Source organism: Micropterus dolomieu, linkage group LG21 (genome assembly GCF_021292245.1).
Source record: "Micropterus dolomieu isolate WLL.071019.BEF.003 ecotype Adirondacks linkage group LG21, ASM2129224v1, whole genome shotgun sequence".
In the NCBI taxonomy this organism is placed as follows: Eukaryota; Metazoa; Chordata; class Actinopteri; order Centrarchiformes; family Centrarchidae; genus Micropterus; species Micropterus dolomieu.
Window position 1 is genome coordinate 5,838,491 of NC_060170.1, and position 18,082 is coordinate 5,856,572.

General features: G+C 44.5%; 1 protein-coding gene across 1 annotated transcript; it reads left to right on the plus strand.

The window, feature by feature from the left end:
• Window positions 1–7,834: 7,834 nt before the first annotated feature.
• znf703 (zinc finger protein 703) lies at window positions 7,835–11,384 on the plus strand. The gene is made up of 2 exons (XM_046034271.1): window positions 7,835–8,495; window positions 9,068–11,384. The coding sequence occupies exons 1-2, from the start codon at window positions 8,229–8,231 to the stop codon at window positions 10,574–10,576; spliced, it is 1,776 nt and encodes a 591-aa protein (XP_045890227.1). The 5' UTR covers window positions 7,835–8,228; the 3' UTR covers window positions 10,577–11,384.
• The last annotated feature ends 6,698 nt before the right edge of the window (window positions 11,385–18,082 follow it).

An 18,082-nucleotide genomic window follows, 5' to 3' on the forward strand; every position in this document is an offset into this window, starting at 1 on the left:
TTGAGTCCCATGAGCTCCACCTCCTGCTTCACACAATTTGTAGGATATCATGTAAAATTACACTACATTACTTTCTTGAAGTGTAACTATAAATCTGATGCAAGGGCAGGTTGATGGATACACCTGTATACACTTTCATTTTCTCCTGCCTATCATTCTTCCCTTTACTGAAAGGACAGACGATCTGTCAGGAGTAGAATTCCTCCCTGCAGACCTGCTGAAACGACCTTGGCTGGGCCATGGATTTGGTTTTAATAGCAGCTTGTACAAACATTGTAAATTTACAGCTGGGAACTGCTCAACAAAAAGAACTTCAAAGTTGCCAAAGCCCTAAGTCCAGGCAGCAGCCTCTCACTCTGACTGTGTCTCCATCATGTTGTCTTAAGCTTGATTTAGACTCCTGCGTAGAGTCTACGTGCGTAGCTACGCCGTAGGCTACGCACGTAGCCAGGCATTTGTACTTGTGCGTCCGTGTGTCCGTCAATCTGCAATTACACCCCCAAACGCTAGTCAGCAGTAGCGCTAAAGCGTCCACTGCGTTGACTTTTGCCAGCCGAGCAGGCTAACTTCCGGTTTAGCCCTCCGCTAACGTGAATGGGGTAAAATTGTATACATGCTGCTGGTGTAGCTTTTTCAAATGTTATCGACCGAGTGGATCACATTCTGATAGTGAAACGAGTCATTTCGCTCGGGTTGTGACGCTCAAATATATTGATTCACTGTGTTACAGCCGCCGTTTTGGCCGATAGTAAAAGTTACTTAAAAGCACGGGCACTTCCTGTCGGCTCGGAGGCATTGCAAGGCTACCCAGCCAACCAATCACAGAGCTTACGGTCTTCGTCGACTAGATGTGTAGTTACATTTTTGAGGAGGTGCACGTCAGGCTACGCCGTAGGTGACGCCGTAGGGTAGGGGCCTATGCAGAGGCTACGCGGTCGATTTGACGCAGAAGTATAAATTGCACTTTACACTCCTCCAGTGTTGACTCTCTTTTTTTCTCTTCACAGAAGTGTTCAACCTGCACGTGCCCATCCACACCAGACTTGTCTGGCAGTGACTGAGGCTGTTCACACTAAACTCAGGTTCTCAATCCCAGAAGATGAATCCTACTGACTGCCTTGACATTTCTTTTCAGAAATTTTTGGAAACACACAATATGACACAAACAAAAAAAGTGATCAAAGTAATTGCTATTATCTTTGATAGTAGGGTTATCCTTCTGTAACATACCCATTGTAGAGGTTTATGTCCACTTTTCATATCAAAAATCAGACTTCCACTACTTTCAGTCCCCACCAACCATTCTCACAATGGGAGGACCCCCCCCCCACACACACACAACTAGTTAACTTACTAACAGATGGGAAAACAAGTAATCCAACAGCAAAATAAATTTTAAAGCTTTGTTGAGAGTTCCGAATTTTCTTCTTCTGTCCTTTTTCCCAACCAATCGCTGTTCTCCAACTTTGACCACCCATGGTGAATAGAAAAAAGTAAGCCTAATCTCTCTTAAAAAACTCATATTTTGCGATAAAAGACTTTTTCCTTATAGAAAACCTATGTGTGAACCACAGAAACCACAACTTCATTCAAAAGAACCAGGCAACGTTTTTGACTCCATGTGTTAAAGGAGTTTCTCTGTCTTTCCTCGTCGCTGGCAGCTGGAGGTACTCAGCACTGACTCTAACATGGAGCTTTGAAATAGCAATCAATGCCTTTATACTGCAGGGAGGGCTCGTAAAAGTGTCGTTGGGAGGAATATATGATGTCGTATTTCACCCTCCCCTCCCTATTTTTAAACACTGAGTTATGGCTGCAGAAATGTGTACCCATTAAAGGTGATATGATGTATTTTCTGCCTTGTTCAGAAGCTCATTCATCACCATAGACCAAAAAGAAAACTGCACTTACTCTTTCACCCCTTCCTCTCCCATCGTCTGTCCCCTCCTCACCCTGACAACCCCCACCCCGTTCTTGTACACTCTCTTGAGTAATTTACGATACGCCGGTAGTGCAACCTTCTGGCAGGAACTGCAAGAGCAGCTTGCTTTTTCTCCTGGCAACAAAATAACCTTTTATAAAAGACCAAACTTGGCCAAGTCATCTGCTGCTGCACATTAAGACAGGACAGAGCTGGCCAGAGACTGCAGCAACATGCAGCAAGAAGAAGGGTGAAGAGGTGGCATTCTGAAGGCTAATGTGGATACAATCCTCTTTCTCACACTCTTCTCTTCTTTCTCTGGGTTAGCCTGCCGATATATGGAAGCAAAGTAAACCATTCATAAATAATTGATTAAATGCCACATTTAGGTTACCAGAGGTTGACAAAATTCAAGATATTATGGACTTCCTTGGCTTTCTGTGATATTTACAGAAGGTACTTTCTCATTCTGTTATTTAAAAAAAACAAACACTTTTTTCAGGTTCACATATTAAGATTTAAAATTCAAGTGTTCTACTCATCATCTGGACTTTTTTGGATATTGTCTGCAACCCGATGGGGTCTCATCAATTCCACTCAGATGTGACTGATTATCCTTGGTAGCCTCATCATGATTCTTTTCTTCATTTCACAAATTGAGTTTGAGCAAACTGATTTTTTGATTTAAGATTAATTTTTAGATCCAAAAATTACTAATTTGACTAATTTTTGAATATCAGACACTTTCATTTTCTGTCTGAATTGTGACTTCTTAAAATAAACTTGATTTGTTAATTTGCAGAAACAGTATTTGTAAAACTTCATTTGGAGTTTAAAGCGGGGAATTCAGACCGTATACATTCGGATAGATGGTTTTCAAAGTAAAATATTTCAGTGCTATAAATTCAACATTAAGTACCAGTAGCTTTATTTGTCCTTTAGGCTTTCTTAGCTTCCATACTGAAAGTACCAAATGATCTGTGTGACATTGAATATAAAGTAAACAGGAGCACTTCTTGAGTGCAACAACTTTTCTTTATTTGTTGCTGCAGTATTCCTGTACCGTCTGCACCTCGCTCATCTGGGTGTGTGTGCAATATTTGCTATTTGATTGTGGTTCATAACCTTCATTGCATGCCATCTAACTCTCTCCACCTCCCCTGTAACTGGCACGCTATCTAAGTAAAGCTGAAATAAATCAGCAGAAGCTGTAATTATTCCTAAAAGAACAGAGTTGTTGCTGGTGCTGTTCCTACTGCTATGTTTTGTAGTCACCAGAAGTCTTGTATGACTTTGTGTGTGTGTGTGCCGCTGTTGCAGTCTGCTCCCAGTGTCTGCCGACAGAGGATTAATCTCCCCAGCTGAGGCAGTAGCTAAGGTCAGCAAGGGAAATATTTCATAAGTGTCAGCTTGGCCCGTAGCCCTCAAAGCAGAGTTAGAAATGAGAATGCACGGTCGCATAACAAACGGCCGTGTGTGACTTTGTGTGGCTCACATGGAGCACATGAGGTGGGGGGGGGGGGTGATATATGGCAGTGCTTCACTTTCATGTATTCATCTGAGCCGGTGAATTACAGCCAGGGACAAGCATGGTGCTTTGTCACCACAAGGACCCAGCTGAGACAAATATTTTGGCCACACGAGGTCTGTGTCTGGAATGCGTTTTCCATTACTGCCTGTTCTCAAACCTTTTTAACTTTAAACTTTTTATTTAAGGAGTATTCATAAAAGTAAATCCCGACTTCTGCTTGACCACGCTTTGTTCAATTCAATAAAGCAGCATAGTTTTAAAAAAACATAGTGTTGTTTTCCATTGGGCCTAAAAAAGGCCTTTGTCATATTCACACTCTGTTGCTCTCACTGTAGCAGGTTTTTCTGCTCCTGCAGTGACCCAGGGTTGGCAAGCACATGCAGAGAGATTAATGGCATGGGCGGGCCGCTTCAATAACCGTTTGTTTGATGTGTCAAGCCTGAAAGACGCTGATTTACTTACACATTGATAGGCTTTTAATTGAGCGATGCCATCCCTTTTCACGTCAAAGCCGTGGCAGCTGACATGACTCTGCCTCACTGTGGGTTATGATGATTGGCGTGTACTGCTGAGCCCCGCCCATCATCATCATCTCTGGTTATGTTTGTCAGGAACTTTGTGGCTACTGTAATCTCCAAATACTTCTGTTATTCATCAGGTCACAAATACCACAAAGAGTCACTCTTTTGCTAGTGGGGGCAACGCTTGCAAAGCTAGATTGAGCAACTTTCCTTTTCAAAACGCAACTTAATTTTCCTGATGAGAAAATGTGTTGTGGTTTTGATTTTATGACAAGGGCTTCAAAGAAATACAGACCGACAGAATGCATGTTCCCAGCAGCCTTCCCCTCAACAAAGGTTGGATGATGAAGACACAGAGACGCTGACTCTGACCATGAGTGGAGGAAGCAGCATTGACTTTAACAAGCGTGAGGAATGTGCTGGGAAGATTTTCTTTGCATGGCCTGTTGTTGTTCCTTTTACCAGAGCTGTCACGGGTCCAGCTTGTGAATACCTTGATTGTGCTTCTATCAGAATGACCCCCCTCCATCGTCAGACCACTGGAAAAATCTTTTGATGTCATCTGAAATTTCACACAACAATGTAGGATGATCTGATCTGAGGCAGACGCTGTCTGGCAGTGCAGGCCCGTTCTCCCTCATCTCCTCCACTTCCTCCTCCTCTCTCCGTGCTCTTGATAACTTCTCCGTGTGGAGGACAATAGCAGCTTTTGTTTCCGAGTATGGAGCGAGGACTTGAGGTTGCACGGGCGTGGGCGGTGTGCAGCCTACGTGCTTGTCTGCGAATGTGTTTCAGGTGTAGCGAGTACGACAAGGCAGAGCCTTGCACGGTGTAGGATTCGGAAATAAAAATGCCAATCTGAGAACACAGAGGGAAGCCTATTATCCCGGTGTGATTATAATGCAGACAGATAGGCGACAGGTAGGCACAGTGGATAAGAGCGTTAGCTTGCGAGACGTGAGGAGTTGACAAGAGAGACAATCTCCCTCCTAAACTGGAGAGATAAGGTTGTCAGCCGCAGCTCTGACTTTGACTCTGACACACACACACACACACACACACACAGATATACTATGTAGACAGATAGATTATTCTGTATAAGAACTACTTAAAAACACACTTTTAAGATGGTATCATGCACAGTATGGCCTGTCTGTTTGTGTTTGTGTGCACAGGGTACATTTTCTCGTGTGAGCGCCTGCACATTCAAGTGTGAAAGGATTAGTATGTGTATGTCAAAGACAGAGGGAGAGGCAACCACAGAAAGATAAACGAGGAAGCATGAATACATTAAGTACACTGTGTAGATATTGTTTGTGGACCTTTCAGCTCAAGGAAATCCTTGTTTCAACATTCTGTCCTGGCTGGAATGTTGCCTGCGAGGCTCTTTTTAAGTGTTTGGGTCTAAATGCCATGTCTGCTACACCCCATGAAACTGTCTTAATCCACTTTTTTCCCCTTGGTTTTATTACTGCTGGAGAAAACACTAGGGGTAGAGCAGAGTCCCAGCCCCAGGCCTCTATTCCCATTCCACACACCCCATAAGTCAGTCACAGATAATTAAATAGGAGTTATTTACACTCGGTTTTCCCTCCTCTGCCTCTCTGGCGCTTTTATCATTTCTCTCTCCTTCTCATTGTACAGTACTACACGCAGCCAGACCTTGTCAACGTCTGGCTGAGATCGGTGAAGGCCTGTAGAAGTATAATAACTTGAAAAGAAAAAAAAGAAAAGAAGCACGACTCTTATGAGCTCACGTCAATGTCAGCCCCTGATTAACAATCACACAGTGCATCTACATAACGTTAATCCCAGCATGCGCCAAAAAAACGCCTCAACACTTCCAAACACAGAGCAAAAGACAAACAAGCAGATGAGGATTTGCTTGAGCCAGGTTTGAAGAATTCGGCTGCCTAATGTCAGCATTATATATTTACTCTGGAGTCAGGCAAACTGCAGCTTTTCAACACAGGGATGAATTAGGCCCCGCCACAGAGCTATGGCGTCCATTATAGGCCTCAGCGGCTCTATAAATCACAGGATCACAGGGGCATGTGGGGTCTGCTCCTCCTTACTCCTCCTCACTCCTTCTCAGCCCCTATCAGCCCCATCCTGAGGGTTTTGTTTGGCTGCTGTTCCAGCCAAACCCACTGCTTTGATACAACCATGGCATAGAAATGCCCCGAGGGCCAGAAGGACCTGGACATGCTGAGAACCCTCTTTAACAGGGAAGCTGTCCCCCTAAAATATCCACAACAGGAAACAGCCATCAGTCATCGACACGCCAAAACAGCTGTTACCAGCCTACATCAAGGGGACACATGAAAGGAGTTGCTCCCTGTTGTTTGAGCCCTCCCTTGTTTCATTCTCTTGCTGCCTTTGTCTGGCTTTTCCCGATGCCCTCCTCTTTGGTCTCCTTTTAAACGCCCCCCTTCCTTATGCAACTCCACCCACACTGCAGTGACTTACCCACACACCCTTTTAACAAGTGGATGATTGTGTGATAAACAAGAGCACAATCGGACACAACTTAACTAGCCCTCTGTGTTGTAAAGAAATGTTTGAAATACCCTTTAAGCACTCAGCGTTACCTTTAAATCTCCCAGCGAGAGAGCAGTTGTTGTGCGTCACCTGTTTACGTGTCTGGGCCCGAGGTGGTGACAGACAGTTTCAAACAAACTGAAGGATTCAATAAGAGATTGTACCGCACTTAGCCAAGCAGCGTGCACATTTGCGTTCACATATCCTCGGATCTCTGCAGGTCACTGAAGCATGAGTGGCAGTGTGTGGGTGATGAGTGAAGACTAAGCCTAATGATGACAGGTCAAACAGTGACGCTGTTGAGTGAGGCTGAAGTGACTTCATCCTCGTCACACTGACTTTCCTCACAGCTGCAGATAAATAGCAGCAGCCATTATAATGAAGCAGCAGGCTGATGGCAGTACAGTTAGATAAGGCCACCCTATTTTACGAAATGTTAAACATGTTTACCTATTACGCCTCTAAGAAAGTCTTGGCTGGTGTTCTTCAGCCTGTAATCAATGATCCATGACACCACTTTAAACAGACTGAATACAACAGTGTTGTAATATGTTGGATTATGGATTGGGTAGTCCATCTGATTAGCTGAAGAGGCGTTCCAACCGGGATGGAAATCCCCATAAAACACAAATGAAATTAAGTTACTAATGTGGCAAATGAGGAGGAACTTTGTTTCCTCTGTTTTATGTTTATGCGCAAGCTGGAGGAAAATGTTTAAAGTAGGACTGACGCATCAGTAAAACAAAACAAAGTCATAACATTGGTAGGGTTTTTTTTGGAGTGAGTGACTGTAACCCTAAAACTAAAGATGTAATTCCCTGTCACAGCAAAATACATTCAGATTAAATCATGTCAATTTGTTTTAATCTGGAAAAATTAAGGCCAGTTTCAGATAGGGTGCTGTAATGCAATAAAGCAATTAAAATACCAGAAATGTTCATGGACAAAGGGTTATTATTTTGAATTAAATGCACTTATTTAAAAGAAACCGGGAGGATACATATCCTCCTGAGATGACCCTTACTCATAACCTATTTGTGTCTTGTCACACAATGTATAATGTCATGACATCCGTGATAGGCTACACTATCTTTATGTCTAGTTTGCATGTGGCTTGTGGAGGTCACTGACACAGATTTCCGCCCATACTTACAGGCTAGTCATGAGGGCGAGGCTAGAAGACAAAACGCGCCCCCTCACATTGTCCCGCCCCTGCTTACGAATGCGGTCACTTGTGATTGGACTGTGGCTCATTGCTCTGAAATCCCTCCCCTCACGTCGTTAGTATGTGGAACAAGTGAGGTACTGTGAGACTGCTGCAGAGGGAGAGAGAACCACGCGCCGGAGGACTGTCATATACTAACCTCTGCGGGGATATTCCTTCTACTTGCCCCGTATATTGATGAGCAGTGACTACTTATGGTGTTTGTGTGTTTTTTTCTCGATTCCTCTTTCTTCATCACTGGATAAAGGAATATTTAGGAATAATTAGCGAGTGATATTGAGGAGCCCGATAGAGGATGACATTTGGGCGATTTGTTCCTCTTTAGAGACAGCTTGGGTCCGACACGGAGGACGCACACTGCGCACTTGCCCTTCTGGATTACCGCACTAACTTCTATTGAAAATCTCATCATGAAGCGTGCTAGTAAATGAGTTTCAACCCTGCGTCCACTCGTTACATGCCGTGGTCCCATTTCCAGCCCCGATCCAGATGAGAGATCCCCCCGGTGGACCTAAACCGCTTTTACGCAGTCAGTCCCCGGAGCGCAGCGCCGCCAACGCCAGCGGCGATCCACACCGGACAAGAGCGGAGAGACCATCCGTTTCAATACCCACGTCTTGCCGTTCTCCCACAGATCCTTCGCGCCAGGCTAAAAGGCTTCCCATTCGGATCATAAAAATGTTGACGGCGCACAGCGGCCACTTGCTGCACCCGGAGTATCTCCAGCCCCTCACATCCGCGCCAGTCAGCATTGAAGTAAGTAAATTTAAATAAATTATATGTTCTCCAATAGTTGTTGCTATCATCTGGTGTTGTTTTAATCCCTAATATTAACATAAGATAATGTTAAGTAGGCGCTACGTGGCGCGGTTTTCTATGAGCATTATTCTGACAAATATGCCAGCATATGCGCCATTTTACGCACAGCGATTTATTGGCAAGTTCTCAAAACACCAGCGTTCAGAAACTCTATTGTAAAATTCCTGTAGCTATGACATAATCTGTTTATTTAACGTTTGTAGAATAATCACGTTTTCTCTTTTCAAGTATTTATGAGAGCCTTTATGTCTTTCATTCTTTTTAAACTTTGCTTTAACTTTGCATTCTCAGACTTCCTTTGTTCATGTCAGATATAAATGCACAATGCAGGGCTGATGTGGGCTTTAGTTTCCTACTATATATTTAGTACATTGGCCAGAAAAATATTTACGTTTTATATTATCAGAATATTATTAATTCAATTATTGCGTAATGTAATTAAAATTGTGATAGAGTGATTGTGTCTGAAAACTGTTTGTTCACCTTCTTGCTGTCTTTTTCCTTCTCAGCTGGATGCCAAGAAGAGTCCTTTGGCTCTACTGGCCCAGACCTGCTCTCAAATTGGCAAACCAGACCCTTCCTCCTCTTCAAAGCTGGCCTCTCTCTCCTCAGGCAGTCTCGGAGACAAAGAATCGTCCAGCCGATCTTCCAAGTCCGGAGAGCAGCACCACTCCCTGGAGGACAAGTCCAGCTTCAAGCCTTACTCTAAGTCACCAGGCGACTGTCGTAAGGATGGTCAAGGGACAAAGGGGCCTTCAGATAAAGCAGCTTTTAGGGTGCCAAATGGAAGCTCCAGCAGTGGCACTGCTTCATGTCCGTCCTTTCCTCCCCATTCCCAGTCGCCCAGCTCCAGCTCTCCTCCCCTGCACACTCAGAGCCAGCCCCACAGACAAAGCCATTCCCCCTCCACGCAGCCCCCACCACACTCCCAAGCTCCGCACATGGACAACAAACCTGGGAGCTCAGAGCAGGTCAGCTCGGACAGTAACAACAGCAGCGCTGGCAAAAAAGACTCAGATGCAGCTAAGTCGGGGATGGATGGGGCTCAGTTAGCCAACTCCAGCCACATACGGGCCAGCGCCAACTCCAGCAATGCCAGCTCTGCCAGCAGCCCGCGGCCGGAGAGCAAGGCTGACCCGCAGGCCTCCTCACAGCCTGGCTTGGGCTCTGGGCACATCGCACCTGTCTCCCCTTTTAAACCAGGACATTCTGTCTTCCCCCTTCCTCCTGCTACCATGGGCTACCACGGATCCATTGTGGGGGCCTACGCTGGCTACCCCTCCCAGTTTGTTCCCGGCTTGGATCATACCAAGTCAAGTTTGGGATTAGGACTTCCAGGGAAGCACCCCAGTTCCAGCCCACTCACTGGAGCTTCACCTCCATCCCTGATGCAGGGCTTATGTCGGGACCCATACTGTCTGACTTACCACAATGCACCCCACCTAGGAGGAAGTAACTGCTCCACCTGCGTCCACGATCCCTCCAGCCTCAAGACTGGTTTCCCCTTGGTTTACCCTTCCCACCACCTCCATTCCCTGCACTCCAGCTCCCTGACATCCAGCACCACCCCCACCCTTTCCCACCCCCTCTACACCTACGGTTTCATGCTCCCCAATGAACCACTGCCTCACGCCTGTAACTGGGTGTCAGTCGGAGGTCCCTGTGATAAGCGTTTTTCCACATCAGAGGAGCTACTAGCCCACTTGCGTACCCATACAGCCCTGCCTGGGATGGTGGACAGTAAGTTGTTGTCAGCCTACCCTTCATCAGTTTCATCAACAGCATCCTGCCACCTCCACCTGCCCCCACATAGCAGCCCAGGTGCCATGCCCAGCTCTTTCTCCCTCAGGGGCTCCCCTGGCTTGAGCCTGGCTCGCTACCACCCCTACAGTAAATCCCACCTGCCCGGAGCCCCAGGACTCCCCATGCCATCCCTCCCTTCTTCCACAGCCTATTACTCACCCTATGCCCTCTACAGTCAGAGACTGGGCTCAGCCTCAGCCCTTGGATACCAGTGATATAAGAAATTGTGTTAACGCCCACAGACTGCAGGCACCAGCTTGGACTCTCCAGAACGGCCCTGAAGCTGGATTCTTGGGACTCACCAGTCATCACCAGTACAGGGCATCATGCCTGATGGCCTGCCTGCCAGGAATACCACCTGTTAGCCTCCGGATTGTGACTGGCGCTCCAAAGGCATAAGACCCTGTGATAGATTGTCAGCAGCACAGAAACAACAGACTTGGGACACAGGCGAGACACAGAGCTAGAAAATGATGGAATTGTGGGATTATTACAGTCTTGATTTTGGTTTTTGTTTTGTTTTTCTCTTTATCTCTCTCCCAGAACTGAAAGTCTGTATTTATTTTTCACTCAAGCGCTTGGTATTCAACTCTAGGGGGTGGGGTGGGGGGGTTGCTTTCCAAATAAATTGTCCCTAAGTATTCTAACTGAAAGCAAATGATTTAAGTATAGTACCATCATGCCTATCATACACTCTAAAAATAAAAATCTTGCACCATGATGAAGATGGGGACCTCTTTGTATCTCCTTTTCTCTCTGCTGTTGTTTTTGTCTTTCCTTCATCTTATTCAGACTCTGGAGAATTGCATGTCCATGAGAATTATCTTGAACAATGCCATTATTTTTAACTGTAAATATGCAAAGATGTAATATTTTTTCAAGCTTACTTGGGGTCACTGATGCAAATGGTACAAAAGATAAGAAATGATGACATAAATAAAAACAATGAATGATGGCTGTGCTATCCAACCAACAGGAAGAGGTCTTATTTTGTTAAATAAATGATACATGATTGCATTTTAACTTGTTTTCTTCCTTACTGATTATTATATATAGTACCATGAAGTAGCTTTTTGTCACATGTGTCAGAGGATGGAGGAAATCTTGCCAGACTGCTGCACTGCACTTATCTAGGTCTATCTATCATTACTGGCTGTTACAGCCACGCTATATGTGGCTATGTGTAATATTTCATGGCTCCTATCAGTTGACAGGGTTGTCCCAAGGAGGGTAGGCCAGGTCACATTAGCCCTGCAAGCTAGTCTCTGAGGACTCCCATCCATCCGCCGCTCTTCATCACCCACATAGCTTTTGTTGTTCCGAGTGCAGCTTTTAATTGCTGATTCTTGTTTGTGAGGCCTGGAAACAGCCTCCTCAGCAGAGTGGATGGTTGTGTGGAGTGGCTGCTGGGTCACTGGGACTTCAATAATGACCTGAGGGAGGTGTCGACCCGGGATCTCCTCACGGGTCTGACGAATTGGCCTGCAACACAAAGGCCAGAGCTGACAATGGGAGGCGGTTAATAGAGAAATATTCATCAAAGTCCTGACACCTCCCCCGAGGAGAGCGGGCTCGCAAAACATGGAAGCCTCCGTCCTGATTGAAGAGCCATTTTCTTGCTGCTCTCTGCTGCACTTTGGTTTGACTGAAGTCAGCGTTCTTGACTCTTCACTTAGATACTAATTCAAAAGGAAGGGATTGGTCTATCTTAAAGCTGCACCACTGCCATTAGAGTGTTTCAGCCCTGATAATGTCTCTGTGTCTCCACTCTATTTGGCTGACAGGGTGTAGGTGGCACAGAGAGCGGAGTGGCTATAGTCTCCGAGCGGCTATTGACCCCGACTCCCAGACTCCTCTACTCTCGCGGTTCATTAGCACTCCAGACAGGGGAAAGGCGAGCACAGGTGTCACTTGACAGGACCATTAACAAAATGGATGACCCTCCCAAACCACATCCAGCCCCTGCCACACCAGCAAGGTCACAGCGCCCTGATCACCACTGTGGGCAGCTCTTTGGGACGCTACACTTATTTTTCTTCTTTAGAAACTCCATGGAGCCATACACCGGAACAGGACAGACTTACTTTCTTGTAGCTGCTTTTTTGATGGAGTTTATCAAGGAGCCTAGACAAAATAGGTCAAGGATATTCTGGTTTTAATGCTGTACTACACATATGTATTCAGTGCAACATATTTCTTTGTGACTTGCAGAATAGTGCCACTAGAACATACACTAGATTCTGTTGCCCCCTAAAGTTGTCTTGGTGCAGTACAGGTGAAAACTGTAAGCAGGGCACGTATCTATCTCACACATGAGGTGTGAGACACACCTACAGCGCTATCTTGCTTTTGATATGGATGAGTGTGGATTTTGGGATGCTGAAGTGGAGGCAGAGGATTGGTTACATTGGCTTAAATCTGAAGATGATTCACACCGGAGGTCATGCAGAGGGGAGAACTTTCAATCTTGTCGGGGAGGTAGAATTAATTCCACTGTTGCCAGTTTACACTCGTTCATCAAATGCCTCACTATTCTCCTCATCCCCACGCTCATCAGCCTCCTCCATCTATCTTTCCCCCCACACACACTCTCGCCGCTGAGTCAACACCCACACACTCCATTTATGTCGCCCGTGTCTGTGTGTGTGTGTGTGTGTGTGTGTGTGTGTGTGTAAGTATGTGCATTCAGCCCCAATCCTTTGTGTGCAGTGGGTGACACATGAGCCTGATTTTTGAGTCTATGAATCCTGTTTTAAGTTATTCGTTATTTGGTCAAAAAAATGCAGATGTTATGTTAGAGCAATTCGTCCAGTTTTAAAATTTAAGTCTAATCAACCTAGTAAAGTTCAAATAAGCTCCAAACCTCAGAGACATTTCAGGAGACTTAGGGCCCCAAATTGTCACCAGTTTGTGAAGAAGAAGGAGTTAATATTATCATCTCAAAACATTTCAAAGCCACTGTCTGACTCTGCTTTGGGTACATATTGCTATACATCCATAGTACACAGAACAAATTTCCAAAGTAATTTAGTATTATATTATAATTTTTAACAATTAGACAGCTATTCCATTAGCACAAAACTATTCTGGTGGTGTACAGGGCCTTCTCACAGGTTTTTATTTAAATAAATGATAGTATTTACAAACACAGCAGAAAGTGGCATTTCACTATTATTATTAAGGGAGCAAAGGACAAAAATACTTCACGTCATAATCATTTAAAGGAAAATTGAGACTTGACCAAAATTGTAGTTTAAAACATAAAAAAAACAAAAAACTAACATGATTAATGTGAAGAAGTAACAGCTCTAACACATGGTCAAAGACGTCCCTGTATATACAGGTGCTGGTCATATAATTAGAATATCATCAAAAAGTTGATTTATTTCAGTAATTCCATTCAAAAAGTGAAACTTGGATATTATATTCATTCATTACACACAGACTGATATATTTCAAATGTTTATTTCTTTTAATTGTGATGATTAAAACTGACAACTGATGAAAATCCCAAATTCAGTATCTCCGAAAATTAGAATATTAATTAACACCAATACAAAAAAAGGATTTCTAGAAATGTTGGCCAACTGAAAAGTATGAACATGAAAAGTATGAGCATGTACAGCACTCAATACTTAGTTGGGCTTACTGCAGCAATGCGGCGTGGCATGGAGTCCATCAGTCTGTGGTACTGCTCAGGTGTTATGAGAGCCCAGGTTGCTCTGATAGTGGCCTTCAGCTCTTCTGCATTGTTGGGTCTGGCGTATCGCATCTTCCTCTTCACAATACCCCGATAGATTTTCTATAGGGTTAAGGTCAGGCGAGTTTGCTGGCCAATTAAGAACAGGGATACCATGGTCCTTAAACCAGGTACTGGTAGCTTTGGTACTGTGTGCAGGTGCCAAGTCCTGTTGGAAAATGAAATCTGCATCTACATAAAGTTGGTCAGCAGCAGGAAGCATGAAGTGCTCTAAAACTTCCGGGTAGACAGCTGCGTTGACCTTGGACCTCAGAAAACACAGTGGACCAACACCAGCAGATGACCTGGCACCCCAGACCATCACTGACTGTGGAAATGCAAAATTTACTTTCATCAGAGAACATAACTCTGGACCACTCAGCAGCAGTCCAGTCCTTTTTGTCTTTAGCCCAGGCGAGACGCTTCTGCCGCCATGGCTTGACACAAGGAATGCGACAGCTGAAACCCATGTCTTGCATACGTCTGTGCGTGGTGGTTCTTGAAGCACTGACTCCAGCTGCAGTCCACTCTTTGTGAATCTCCCCCACATTTTTGAATGGGTTTTGTTTCACAATCCTCTCCAGCGTGCGATTATCTCTATTGCTTGTACACTTTTTTCTAGCACATCTTTTCCTTCCCTTTGCCTCTCTATTAATGTGCTTGGACACAGAGCTCTGTGAACAGCTAGCCTCTTTAGCAATGACCTTTTGTGTCTTGCCCTCCTTGTGCAAGGTGTCAATGGTTGTCTTTTGGACAGCTGTCAAGTCAGCAGTCTTCCCCATGATTGTGTAGCCTACAGAACTAGACTGAGAGACCATTTAAAGGCCTTTGTAGGTGTTTTGAGTTAATTAGCTGATTAGAGTGTGGCACCAGGTGTCTCCAATATTGAACCTTTTCACAATATTAAAAATTTTCTGAGATACTGATTTTGGGGTTTTCACTAGTTGTCAGTTATAATCATCAAAATTAAAAAGAATGAACATTTGAAATATATCAGTCTGTCTCTATTATTAAGATAAGGTCTGACGTTACATGTGATTAGAAAAGAGAAGTATTAGTATTTTACACACTGAAATTCACACATGCACATGGACAAATGGGAAAACATTTTGTGAAATAATTGTATTCTCTTTCTTGCCAAAAGCTCTTATGGAACTTTATGTCAGGTTCTTCTCAACGGACACACGGCGTGTCAGGTTAACTACAGCAGCAGCTCCTTTTCTGTCTGAACTCAATACCTCTACAGCCAGTTAGCTCAGCCTAGCAGAAAGGCTGGAAAAAAGGGGGAAGAAGCAAGCCTGGCTCCACCCAGAGGCCCAAAATGCTGAATTATTTTTAGTATGGATGGTGGTCAGGAAAAACAGTGGAATAGTAACAAAAGCAATGGTTCGCAAATGTTGGTAGTAATCAAAGAAGAACTAGTAGTATCAGCAGAGATAGTGATGGTGATGGAGGGGACTAATATTTTCCCCTTGTGCGTCAGTGCCACTGTGAGGTCCTGAGCAGCCGGCTGACAGGCCTGGTGATTAATGACGACAGGGTGTGGAGCTGCTCTTCAATTAGACGCCAGCTCTACCCCAGCTCACCATCCCTGCTGACAGCTAGGACGGAGAGAGAGAGAGGGAAGAGTACTTAGTCTTTCTCTCTCTCTCTCTCTCTCTCTGTCTCCAGAACAAAACATTAACCTCAACTCCATGACTACCACCTCTGTGTTTAACATCAGGACACAATATAGAGCCTTCGGCATCCAACAGTGACCGCAGTGATAAAGCAACCCAGATGGCATGAACACATCCCTCATCGGGGCCTGTCACACAATCTCTGCTTTATTTCTCCACGTAAACCCTGTGACTGAGTATTTTACATGTCTCCTTTGACTCCCCTCTCATTCATGTCTGCAGTCAGCCATGCTGTAATGCTTGCTACAATAACAGCCACATTAAAGACTTCCAGGTTGTTTAGCAGGTTTTGTGCTGGTTGGAGCAACTTCCTCCCACAGTAGTGGGAGTACAGTAATGAACAGAGGAATAAAATGATCATAAGAATGTGACTTCCTCTTTAGTAGTGTGCAGACTTGTTCCAGCATTTGGTTTATGAAACTTGCATACATTAGCCTACTTCAGAATGCTGGTTACTGCTTTCTGTCACGGGTGGAATTAAATGATTGTGGACAATTGTGATGAATGTGATGATCATAATACATGTCATAAACATAACATGAAATTAAAGTTTAACAAAGCAAACTGGAAGGCAATAGATTTGATGAACAATTTTCTAAATGGGCCACTCTGTGATATAATGGTTCATGTTATCTTCTGGTTTTGTCCTAGAAAATAACATGCAGGCTTCAGGCTCTGTTACTTCAGTGTTTCAGTGTTGCTTCAGAGGCAGCTCAACACCGTCTCCGTACCGTTCATACAGCGCAGCGAGACACTGGCATATTAGCAAAATACTCCTGGAAAAAAAGGCACAGCGGCTGTAGACAGACAGGGAGACAGCTTCACACAACATCCTGGAAACTCGGGTAAACTCCCACAACGTTACAGGAATATTTTTATCAGCTTGAGGTTGAACTAATCCATGCTGGTTACATGTTACATTTACTGCATATACTGTATGGTGAGTTCCATTTGACATGACTTGGTTTGAAATTCCCAAGTTCAAAGTCGGAAATTTCAAAGGGAAGTCAACTTGGGAAGTCGGGAGAATCCAAGATGGCTGTCGGGGTATCAACAGTAAATGAAAGCTGTAGTTTATACTGTTTATTAGCACTTCTGTGTACTTGTGACTCATTGAAATGTTCGTACACAAAGTGCTGTCCAGCTGCCAACTGTATAGCTAACCTGGCTAGTTGTAAACAACGGCTAGCCGAGCGAGGTTTCCCGACTTGTTAACTGGAGCGCCGTCAACTCGGGTGTGACGTCATTCCCAGCTCCGACCTCCGACTTCCGAGGTAAATGGAACGTAGCATTAGCTGACGTGCTACATCATTGTTAGCTCGCCTGTCTGCTTTTCAGTAACTAACTTTACTATTTATGTGTCTTTCGCCGGAGTCTCAGCAATGTCAGCACAGCTACATGTACTGGATGGTAATGAAACGGTTTGTGAACTAGACTGAATATTTTAAAAGATATTGTTGCTACACTTCACAACAGTTAGGCCGCAGTAAGTAACTTTACTGTAAGTGGATGAGTCTTCCTCTGGGTTCTTGTGGCAGTTTTGTTGTAGTATTGTATATTATGTGGGTCACGTTAGTTACAGCGATTGAGACGGTGGAAAAGTGGGGACCTGGGTATCGGTAAAATGTCAATAAATCTGAATTGAACGTTACAATGCAACAGCGACAGGTCCTAGTTAATGTAGCATTAGCTGGCTGTCCTGCCTTGCATCACTATAGGCTAGTAAACAAATCGCTCTACATTTGCTTTGTACCATTACATCACTTCTTGCAGGCTAAATCAACAATTTAACATATTACCGGTGCTACAGAGGACAGATATATGGGTCATGTTAGCTGGTGAAGAACTTTGGAAAGCATACAACATTGCACCGGATAACGATAGCAACTCCTCTGCGTTAGCCGGCACGCTAACATGACTCTCTACATAACACAGCTTTTCTGATGTTCACCGACATCATCTGAATCTTGTTTGGTCTGATGGGCTTCAGCACATAAAAGGGTATTGTTGTTTTGTTTCCTTACGTGGAGTTTATGTTGGAGTCTGTGTTGTGCTAGGAGCCAGTTGTTTAGTGGTGTTAGTGGACTGCATGTCGTTAGCTGCGGCGTTGTCGCTGTAGTCGGAGAGAGGCTCAGAAGAGTGCACAGGGCTTCATCCCGGCCTGGTGCCCTCATAAGAAGAAGTGTCATTTCTTAGTGAGGTTTGAGCCCATTGAAAAAAAAGAAGTAAAACTTCATTGATTTCATTGAAAAACTACATATAGCCCCTTTAAAGAGAGAGTGGGCAATTTTGCAGAGTAATTG

Coding starts and splice junctions, on each gene's coding strand:
- znf703 (XM_046034271.1), top strand. CDS start 8,229: ATGAGAGATCCCCCCGGTGGACCTAAACCGCTTTTACGCAGTCAGTCC. Junction 8,496..9,067: donor CCGCGCCAGTCAGCATTGAA/GTAAGTAAATTT, acceptor TTTCCTTCTCAG/CTGGATGCCAAGAAGAGTCC.